General features: G+C 37.2%; 1 protein-coding gene across 7 annotated transcripts in view; it reads right to left on the bottom strand.

Moving 5' to 3' along the window:
- The window catches only part of ADD1 (adducin 1 (alpha)), a 32,112-nt gene that overhangs the window by 3,718 nt on the left and 16,782 nt on the right, over positions 1-11,612 (bottom strand). For 2 of the 7 annotated variants that reach the window (XM_009328808.1, XM_009328810.1), the window contains exons 10-14: positions 11,470-11,571; positions 10,427-10,516; positions 3,437-3,593; positions 1,256-1,348; positions 477-510 (exon numbers count right to left, since the gene is read on the bottom strand). In XM_009328808.1, coding sequence (XP_009327083.1) covers positions 477-510; positions 1,256-1,348; positions 3,437-3,593; positions 10,427-10,516; positions 11,470-11,571 — 476 coding nt within the window. Of the gene's footprint in view, positions 1-475; positions 511-1,255; positions 1,349-3,436; positions 3,594-9,485; positions 9,579-10,426; positions 10,517-11,469; positions 11,572-11,612 lie in introns of those variants that run through there. The other 5 variants (XM_009328809.1, XM_009328811.1, XM_009328806.1 and 2 more) reach the window with 3 other exon arrangements.

Here is an 11,612-nt window from a genome sequence, read left to right as displayed (position 1 = left end):
CATAGGAGTAGTTCCATATCCACTTCCGTGCAGAAGTCTACTGGCTAAGTTTAAATCAGTGTCAGTGGTAACGCTTCTGCACTGGAATAGATGAGGAACTTTCTTCCATTTCATTACCGGGTCCAAGTTGTGCAGGCAGCAGCAAACTGTTGTGGCAGAAACTCCCAGACCTGTTTCAGCTATATCTGAAAGACAACTTCAGACTATTCCTTTTCAAACTGAGGAATCAGACACATAGATATGGAAACACATGATGTCACTTTCACAGTCTCTTTCAAAGGGGGAGTGCATTTTAACATAAGATCTGTAACTACCTCGGATTTAATGACATCAAGAACTAAAGAAGTCAGCGTCTCAACTGAAAAAGCCTGCTTTAAAAAAATAAAAAAGCAAACCCAGCAAAAAAACCTTAGTAAACAAAGATGCAAGAGTGAGGCAAAGCACATAAGCAGGTCAGAGTATGGAATGATACTTACTATGGTAACAGGTACTCTTTAGCATATCCATCTCCTGTTTGTAACGCAGCCACAAGAAGAAAAAAGCACAAGTAGAGAATCTATGCATTCATCACAGCCGTTGTGTTAAGTTAGAAGAATGGTTGCAACCATTCTTATAGAAAACAGAATGAGATGAAGTAGTGAATGGAAGACTAACAGACAAGTGATATATCCAATGTACAAGGTAAAGGAAACAAGACAAAAATTAGATTACACCTGTTCAAGATTGTTATTTTATCCTTTTTTCGAGGAAATTGTAGACTTTACCAGCCCTGCTCTCGTTTTAGTTAAAACTGCTACATAAAGTGAGCAAATAACGATATTTAGAGTCAAATTGAACTGGAAAAAATATTTACTGAGGTGTAATCCAAATACAATAATGTTTAAGAAATGTGCAATCAGTGAAAGAGATTTACCAAAGCATCTAAATTTGCGTCTGGTTCACCATCAGACGCTATTTCATAAGAGCAATTCTTTCTCGCAGAAAATGTACAAAAGGGTAAACTGGCTGAGAAACACCAAGAGATGACAAGGCAATTCTGAAGAGATGAAAATTTGTCTTTCTGTTAATGCACACTTCTTTATTATTGTAAACATAACTCCTATTACACTCATCGTTCAGTGTTGTATATTTTAGGTAGTATAAAAATAAAATACAAGAAAATTTATCTTTATTAGATACTAGTTCACATATTTTCATGCATCAGTCACTAATGATGCAGTTACTAGTTTCCCCTGGCCCCCAAATCAGAACATACCTTCCTCTATTTTAATCGGCGTACTGGGAGGAGTGCGAGCTGAAGTGTGATCAGGGGGACTTCTCTCCTGTTGTCTGCCATCTTCTGAAGGTTCTGCAGATGCAGACGAAGAGAAATTAAAAAGGCAGACAAAACCTATCAGCATGTGAGAAAACAAAAGTGTCCCTTTGCTCCATGCACACAAGATACGAATACATTTTTCTGAATCAAAATTCTGCCAGGATATTAAATAATACCAAAACAAGCAAAAGAAGATTAAGTGATACTTTGATGTTAACAAAACTGTTGGAGTCACAGTTGAGCTCTGTAGTGTGTGTGTGTGTGTTCCCTGTAAGAGGGCATGAATAATATAATTGTTTAAATTGTTTATGAATTGGTTTATCACGCTGTTCTAAAGAAAACTTGTGAGGAAAAACCACATATAAACAAATGGGGGGGGGGGGGACATACTGGTTAAAAAAAAGAAGAGGAAAAAAAAACAAAAAAAAAAAAGGGGGGGGGGGGGGGGGGAACGCTAGCAGACCTACACAAGATAATGCTCTTTTGCTTGCTTTGTATTGCTGAAACTCGGAGTAAACAAAATTGCATCCCAAAAGAAAAGACTGCACAGATAATCAGAGAAACATGCAGTAATTAAATGATTCAAAACAGATTTCACTGTGGTTTGCATATTTGTTATTAGTAAGGAGGGTCCCCCTTGCTTCCAGGTTTAAACAGCCCTAGATCCAAAGGAACACATTAATAGAGTACACCTTATATCAGGAACAATATTAAAACATTGTTCCATACAGTTCACCTAGACAATTAAAAGTGAAATCAGTCCCACAGATGAGAGTCAACTGACAATCTCCGAAGGGCGCAGGTAGAGAGGTTGTTCCTTAGATTGCAAGCCCAACTGTACCGTGTTAGTAATACCTGAGGCCTCAGCCAAAAGGTCAGGATCGGACCTTAATGCTTTGATCACTGCAGTATGAAATTCCTTATGGGAGGACTTCTGCCCATCTGGCTCTTCTCGGTTAAGATGTGTGATGACTTGCTGCGTGGTCTGACAAGAAACCCATGCAGCAGCAAACTGAGTGTTATCTGAAGATTTAGACAGTGATGATACGTCACGATCCTGTAAATTCTTCTTATCTGTTCCTTGAAAGGTTTTTGATCTGCCTTTCAAATCCAGAGATTTTTTTTATCTGACATATTTTGCTCACTGATAGTCTGATTTCTAAGCATTGTACTCTGTTCCCCAGCTGGTGTCTGTCTCAGTAACACAGTCTCTCCATATTTTGATATCTTATCTAAGAAGGATGTAGCAATGTTACTGAGAGAATAAATGTACGCAGTTATACAGGCGTAACAGCAGAGTATCCCACCCCACACAGTCCAATGCTTGGTTAACTGAACACATACAATCTACAATGGCTCCTACATTGCCTTATCGAAAAGCAGAAGCAGGGGACCACGCACTGCAAAAGAAATGGTACTTCTGGTTCCCGCATAATTCAAATTCAAGACCTAACAGCAGATGAGCATTCTAAGTATCACCTCTTAAAACTATACAAAAGTAAAGCAGGATAACCACTTCAGGTGCAGCAACAATCTCTTTTTACAGCACGATTCTCTCACAATACCATGATAAAGTAGAAAGTCTGTTTTGGGGGAAGTCCCCAAGATGTACCACTTCCAAGTAGCAATCAAATGTTATTCTGTATCTTCCCCATTCAATGGATTTCTCAAATCCACAATTTTCAAAGAGTTAGAGAACGGCAGTTTTGCTGCTAAAAGGCACCACCATTCTCTCACCCTAGACTATCTCTAGGGCTAAGGGAAACGAAGGGGAACAATCTGCAATGCTTTGCAGTACCTAAAAATTTTTTTGACTGAAGCTTCAAGCTTTCAACTTCCTAAACAGCAGCAGTAACTGGCCATACTAAACACCCCAGTTTGTCTACCAGGAGAGTTTTTAAAGTACGATCTACGCATTTTACAGAACACTCCATTAACACTTAGATTGCGCATTCTATCTCCAATACGCTTTTTAAATTTCTAATTCACACTGGAAAAACTGAAACACACAAAAGCTGAATAATTTATCCATGGCCTTTGCAGGTAACCCACCTTCCAATTATTAATAAACTTGCTGTTATTATAGTCTATTGCAGAACACACACACACAGAGAAACCAACCTTCTGGTCCCTTCTGCTTTCTTTCTACTTCTTTGCGATACTCTTCCAGTTCTCGATCAGTGAGTTTATTGAAGGGATTTGGTCCTGTTGTGCTCACTATGACTTTTGGTTGATATTCTTTCTCAATTATTGCCTTTGACGCAGTCACCAGTTCTCCCTGACAAAAGAAAATTAAGATACATCTGCAATCGAGCAGTAACTTGCAGAACCCTGAGAAGTACAGAGGCTACAAAGCAACCAAAAACAAAACAAGAAGATAATCCGAAAAATGCTACTTTTCTTTTAAATTAAAAATAAAAAATCTGTAATAGATTTTTTTTTAATCTAATCAACAGCAGGTTAATATAAAGGAGAAAACAGGTCTCATTAATTACTCTTACAGACACATCAGTGTTTCCACCAGGGAATATCCACCATTAAGCAGTAAACCAAACAGCAGCCAAACAGTCTAGCTGAATTATATCTGAAGTCACAGAAGTATCAAGTTTCTTTTTCTCCCCACAAAAGAAACAGGATACCAGGCCCAACTGCATGGCAATCTGGGCAGCGAATACCTGCAGAAGTTCACAGGACTCAGCTCACAGGTATTTTTGTTTGTGGTTTGTTTGTTTTTAATAAGGGAAAAGCCATTTCTAGTAGCTACTATGTAACATCTAACAGATGTTATAGTAAAAAGCCATCTTGTATGTGTTCTGTACACACCAGATGAACAGTTTATTACAAGCAATTTTTAAGCAATTAAGGTTAACTGTTATCTTATACAAGTTAGCATATTTACATCTGTAACATTTGCCATACAAACCAGATAAAAAGTTATACAAATAAAACATTAGCAATTCTAAGTACACTAAGTTCCAGTGGACAAAAGAAGCTGCATCAGAGATTCTCTAATGCTAAGGTGTTTAGTTTTCCTTCTCTAATCATGTATCATAAAGACTAAAGCCACTGGCTTTTCCTTGTCTCAGATACAGAAGATGCTTGCCTGGACAGCTGCTGTATCTGTCAGGTGACTTGTTTAAGCATTTGTTTTTTTCATTGGATATATAGACCTCTACTGACACTAGTTTGGAAATGAGTGATGTGTGGTCTGTGCCTTGTGCCACTGTGATACCTGAATTGTCTTCGTTGTTGAAAAGAGGTATTTGAATTCCATTACCAAGTAAGTATGGGTTATTGATTGGCCCAAGTCATCTTCATATTCAAATGTTATTTGTACCAATATTTAAAAGAAAGCATTAGAAAGCTCAGTTCAAAAATAAACAGCACCTGAACAAAGAGACAAACATTCCATTCCATGCCCATACTTGATGGACAAGCATGAGATCTTCACTGTAAAACTGAAGATGAAATTAGACAAGAGTACTGGGGTTTGGATGCTAAGAGCTGCTTTGGACAAGTCAGCACCAAAAAGGTGACAGACAAGAATGTCCAGATGGAACTAGGACAAGAGCAGTTAGATATTTCCGAAAGCCTCATGAGAGATCTCCAGAAACCCTGTCCAGAGCAATCCGGGGAGGTAAGAATGGCTGGTTGTTAGAACTTATGCTGCTCTTCAGGAAGCAAACACCAGCCAGCAGTACTGAAGAACAAACAGCATAACAACAGGTCTCCACTGTAAGATCCTGAAAGGAACTACAGGAAAGAAACATCTCTAAAACATTACAGATTTTATGGAGAAACGGAGTTGGATAAGAGGAACTCTCGTCTCAGGTGCAGAATGTTAGTAGAACGTCAAAAGCCTTTTCTCAACTATTTCCATTAAGCACCGGCTGTCTTAATACCAGAAAACCTCTGATTTGATAGTCACGGCTCTTCTTACAGAATAATGCATTAAAAAGTCAGAAAAACATCAACCTTTGTACAAATCCCAATTGTTTTGTAGAAAATGTAAAACACCCCCAAAACTACAGGTCCCAGCTTTTAACGATGGCAGAAAATTGGTGCCTGTGGCAATTGTATATTTCCTTCTCTATCTCTGCCCACCCTTCAAACTAAGTATGTAGTTTTAGCTGAAAGCGGCTTGTAAAGCGCTGACCTCAGGCAGAGCTGCCAGAGTTTTCTAGGATTACAAAAGTCAACAGAGGAACAAGACATACAGCACACACTGGTATCCCTGGAATGTTTAAGAATCTTTGAATCTTGTCTGCAAATTAAATCCAAAATGACTGGGTAGAACAACTTTCACATGAAACAAAATTTTACTGAATGCCTATTGAGTTAATAATGACAAACAGCAAGACACGCAGCTTGCGGCACGATGACTAGGCACTGGCATTATGTGTTCTCCTCCTTAAGAGATTACCTTTGTTAACTACTGGGAATAGAAGCAGCACATCAAGCATATCACATTTACTTAATTAAAAAAACAACAAACAACAAACCAAAACCAACCACACAGAACCCACACCCACAATCAATGCAAACAGTATTTTTACTAGCTGAGTATCTTTGACCCAAGAGAAATAATATTGAAAAATATCAGAGGCAACGACAGTAAGTGGGTTATGTATTACAAAAAAAAAACACTTGTGTTTTTTGGACCGTAAGAGCAGAAAAATTACACAAGAGACCAGAAAGGCAAACTTTTGATCTGCTAAAAGCTATTTCCAGATTAACACATCCAGTTTTGCTCAGTATCAATAATACTGAAGCAGTTCAGAGGCCACTAATGAAAATTATAAGGGTAGAGGGACTGATTCTATGGGAAAAATAAATTACAGTAGTATGTGAGTAAGTTCTGCAACATGATTCCTCTAAAACATGTACAAATCAAAGAAGTAGAGATGCATTACTTCACAGAACAGGCCACAGAGCAGCATTCCAAGAATTCAAATAAAAATACACAACACAAAATGAAGAGAGTAACACGGGACAGAAGGAAGAAGAGTATAAAAGACTAAAAAGACAGTACAGGACATTTTAGATTGTTAAATGTGACACTAAAATAGACAAGACTTTGCAGAGCTATCAACCTGTCCATGCCATTTGGAGATTCCTATGAACATTCAGAAAAACTGAACAAGAAAATTGGTCTGGAGTTGCTTCCAGTATTAGAGAGCCCGTAGAGAGGGAGTAAAATCCCATATAAAAGACTGGCACTCTGTTTCAACACAGGATGACATGCAAAACACTAACGTTCTAGTGATTTTATCTGGATTATGCTGATACTAGTATTATTTGATGATGATTCTATTACTATTTTGATGACTATTTGAAGTTTGATTGCATGTGTAAGCACCTGAATATCAACAGCATTTTCTCCACTGTAAGAAATAATGGATAGATTACATTCATGAACAGAATATATTTTTCACTCCTGAGAATTTTGTAGGGGCATACTCTCCCACAAAGATCCAACAAAGGAAAAATCATTTATAGCTAATGATACACAATATACCTTCATACTAAACTTGGACCTCACATATCCTACAAGGAAATTTTAGATTATCAAGTCAGTTTGCAACTTCTCCACCAAATCTTGCTTTCAGAAAAAAATTTCAAACGGTTATGGGGTGATCATCATTTAGCAGCCAAGCACTTCATCTTGTTCTCAGGGCTAGATATGAGCAAAACTGGCACCTTATACACGCCAGTTTTTCTCTCAAACAGACAGTAGGTCCATAATAATTGTCTAGGAGTTAACAATTGCTCTTAACACAATCTGGCATTAATGCAGTGCCTTTATCCAAAAAACCAAGATTCTTAAAGTACTGTTCATGTAGAAGTCGCCATTAAAACACAGTGCCACCTCTGGGGCAGAACTAAGAGGCTCTTCATGAAGAACAAAGCCATAGAATTTCCATTCTAAAGGAAGAGACATGAAATGGATGATTCCCCTTTTTACTTAAAATTCTTGAAAATTAATGTGAATTTGGTTTTTTTTAGATCAGATTGCAGAATGGTCACTGGTAAGAATAACCAACATTCCCTCTCATTCAGCCAAGACTGCAGCAGAAGCTTGGTTAACCAAGTCTATACACAAATACAATTACATGATGCACAAGGAGCTTGTGTTGCAACATGGCCAGGACTTCTCAGAACACGGACAAAGCAAGTGACAAGGCAAAATGGAATATTTACTACTGCAGCCATAGGCACAGAAGACTCAAAGCACTACAAGCATACCGTACACAAACAGGATTTTTTTCATCCAAAATAGTGTGCATTAGTATTTGATAAAAATCTCAATGTTAACTGAAAACATAATACATTTTAAGCGTTACTGCAATCAGATGGAACTTTTCACTTTAACCGTAATTGACCGTCAAAGAATTTGTCAGCTGAGAACTTGTAATTATCTGGTACCTAAAAGTCCTTAAGTCCTTGATGTACAGGTGTCCTCAAAGTTTCATTCAAAATTTCATTTGAGGTTTATGTGGACATCGTAAGATTGCTTACACTTCCTTTGTTCCACAATACATGATTGATTTTTGGCATAATCTTTCTAGAAAGTTTCTCTGGTGGGTTTTTTTGGTTGTTTTTGTTGTTTGGTTAATTGGGTTTTTTGCAGTGTTGTTTTGTTGGTTTTTTGTTTTGGTTTTTTTTGTTGGGTTTTTTCCCCCCCAACAGGAAATTATTAAGCATTCAGGTCACAATCCTTATTAAGATAATAAAGATTATAAAATAGGCCACTCCTACTGTAATTAGCATTGTGATCTAATTTTACACAGTATTTCAGGAGGAAAGCACTTTCACGACACCACAAAGGAAGACACATCATTTGGACATCTAAACCCTAACATTATACTATACTATGCAAAATCATATAACCAATAGACCTTTTGTTGGCTCCTTGCCATCTACAAAAACACATGTAAAATATTTGACTAGTTTTATAGAAAGATGATGCCCTCATTCAGAAATAATACTTGAAAGATATCTTGCACATCACTGATGAAAGAAACCGCCTGTGTTGTGATAACCAATGGATGACTATCATAAAAATAATTTTTTGCTTTGAAGGTATTATAAAGCAGAGAATAAAAGGCATGCACTGCCTGGAAGAATTTGGCTTTGTTTTATTTTTCAGCTTAAATCTGGAAATAGTGTTTTATTATTTTTCCTTTCAGAATATGGATAAAACAAACTGTAATCTGAAAAACACCATTATCAAACTCTCAGTATGATACAACTGTCTATAATACAAACTGGCTCATTACACTAGAAAGTGTTAGAAAGTCATGACATTTGCAACAGTGATGTAATTCAAAGTATTCTGGTTTTTGATGGGAAAGCTATTCTGATAATGAGATATTAGGCATGACCTAAATGAAGATTTAAGAATCTTTTAGATAAAATACTGGAGCAGAAGAGACACTGATGCTTATTTACACACTGTGCTTCCATGTTAGATCACCTCTAAGAAACTCCTTCAAAACCTGGGAGAGAAAGACAGCTAAGGACAGATTGCTTCCAATGTGCACACTGTTTCTGTTTACTCAGCCTCAAAAGATTGCCCACCCCAACCATACACACATCTCTTGAATTTATTCTGTATTTCAAGTATGTTACGTAAGCACAAGCATGATTACATGTTTGAAAGCCAATTGATTTTGGAAGTGTGGGGCATTACTCAGCAACTCTTGTAGATAACCGCAGGAAGTTTTAGGGAAACAAGAGGTCTAGCAATGTAGGATCAAAAGTTGACAGTGTTTGTCAGCATGACACACTCTGAACACGTGGATATCTTCGGAATTACACTGATGTAATCAGGCTGAGATTAAGCTAACTCAAAATGGATCTCAAATTAGAGTAATTCAACACTAATAGCATGCGCAAAGAAACCCACTATATGCAGAACCTAATCAGCACCTTAACAACAAAAGTGTTTCCTCACCAGCTTCTACAGACAAAGATCAAAATCCTTAAAAGATACTTTAACAGGGTAAAGTAACTGCTTGTATAGTTGCATATACATAATTTGGAGATCCATCTATTTTTTTTTCTTTTCTAGCCAAATCGTTAGCTAATAGAGGGAAAAGGTCAGGGTAAGGAAGAGGTAAAATGAAGGGTGAACAACAGTATTTAGAGCAGTATGACAGGGCAGTACCTTTCTAACAGACAGAGATTTAGCGGGACTAAAGGCCTGCTCTGTGAGATCGAGCCCTTCAATAGATTCCGTACAGTCTGAGAGGGGAGCATCCTGCAACAGTAAATTGAGTAAACAGAGCAAACCGAGCCCAGGCTTTAAAACATCAACCAAAAGCATTACGATGCTTGCTAAAAACATGCAAAGAAACAGTAACTGGTAGATAAAATTGCAAATGACAATGAATTGACATGCACACAATATGACACCCAACATGAATAATGCTATGGTCATGATAAGACTTGCCAAACTTTTTAAAGTATATCAGAAAATACTTATCTGGAGCAGTTAAAGCACTCAGATATATAGAGGTTTAAAGTCATTCAGCTATACAGTATAACTGCATAGCTCTAATTCTTACTTTACTCTGAGCTATGATTCATAGATAGTCTTTTGTATATCCAGATATACTGCTTTTAAGTTTTATTGATGTATAATAGCTTTTCTCCCAAACTGGTTTTCAAATAAAATATTATGAAGCATGATAAAACATATTTAACACACAACACCACTGCCCCATAGTGAGCCTGCTTTGCCCAGTATTAATACTTCAAGATACATAAACTTGGAAAACAAACAAACAAAAAGTTGTCACAAAGCCCAACTAATTTTGAACAAGAATCTAACCCATATAAATAAGCCTCCTGAATTTCATGCATTACATTCAGCAAAAAAACCAAGAAGCATCCTCCACAGACATGCTTAGGCTACATGGCTGAAGCCTCTTAAATTTCTGACCCTGAGCACTCTCGCAAAGACAATGGTGTTACCTCTAAGACTTACCTTATAAACAGTTACTCTCTGCCAATTAAAGAATAATTTTATAGTAATATATTAGGTGAAAGCAAAGGATATCGTAGATTAACTTTAAGCTAGTAGTTTTAGGCATTTTATACTCTCACCTGTACAAGACTCCTGTCCACAACTACCCCAGAAAGAACCTGTGATTGAGGGCCCGCGGTTTTAATATCTTGTAAATTTTGCTCTCGGATCTGTAAAGGAAAGCAGCAGAATACAGTCACATGAACAACAGAGAAAAGTTAACCACATTTTCGTATTTGAAAAAGGGGTGGGTGAACCTGCCAACAGGCTGCAACTAGTGTCTATGCTATGGCCCTACCCATCAGATAAAGCTGTGCTTATGAACACTACTTGAAGGTATGTGCTCAGGTTTCTAATGTTTCCTCACATTTCTCAAAATTTAGTCTTTAAGTACCACAGCAGGTACTGTCCTTTGTTTTTTAGTAGTGGCTCAGGGTAAAACTCTATAGATCAGGTAACAGACAACTCCAGTTTGTGAAGAAGGGTGAGGAGAGAAGAAAAGCACAGAGGTCATATTTATGTAGAAGTCTATTGTACCTGACCAGTCATTTACAGGTTTCTGTCACTAGTCACTGATGTTGCACCACAATATCATCTTCCTACAGAACTTACTGTGAAACACCACACAACATTCAATTTTTTTCATCTAGTGAGGACCATATTCTCAAAAGGGCATATAAATATTTTTCTGTGCATAAACTGACACTCCGGAGTACTCAAACACATCCCCTTTTGTTGCATCCTAAATACCTCCCAGTTCTTTCCATACAGAAGATAGGAACAGAAACTGGATCTTTAAATCTAGGTGTTATCTATTTAAATTAGATATCCTACAGTGGTAAAGAATTCGTAACAACTGACTCACAATTTATTTCTAAAATATGCTGGTTCTTGTTCCAAGATGAATGAAGAAAAGCATAGATCCAGAAAGGCCTCTACTTTACAGCTAAAAAGGACATTCAATTTCTATAAAAAAACATGCAAGGGATGTTATAAAGGGCTAGGACAATACGAGAGCTGAATCCCCAAAAAATTCACTATAGCAAAGTAAGTTAGTTCATTACAAGTATGCAACTTAATTGTAGTGATGACCAAAAAAAGATATTTTACTGCTATTACAAACCTTGTTCCTCATTTCTTGGACCTCCTTTGGATTGGTGTTCAATGGAACAAACAGGTTAGGGACAGCAGAGGTGGCAGTTCTATGTCCATCCTCTTTAGTCCACTGTAATATCAAGAACAGTTGAACAGTCAGAATTGCTATAA

This window comes from Pygoscelis adeliae, unplaced genomic scaffold (assembly GCF_000699105.1).
Source record: "Pygoscelis adeliae isolate BGI_AS28 unplaced genomic scaffold, ASM69910v1 Scaffold66, whole genome shotgun sequence".
NCBI classification, from domain to species: Eukaryota; Metazoa; Chordata; class Aves; order Sphenisciformes; family Spheniscidae; genus Pygoscelis; species Pygoscelis adeliae.
The sequence above is the reverse complement of the archived record's forward strand: the minus strand, read 5'-3'. Positions and strand labels throughout refer to the sequence as shown.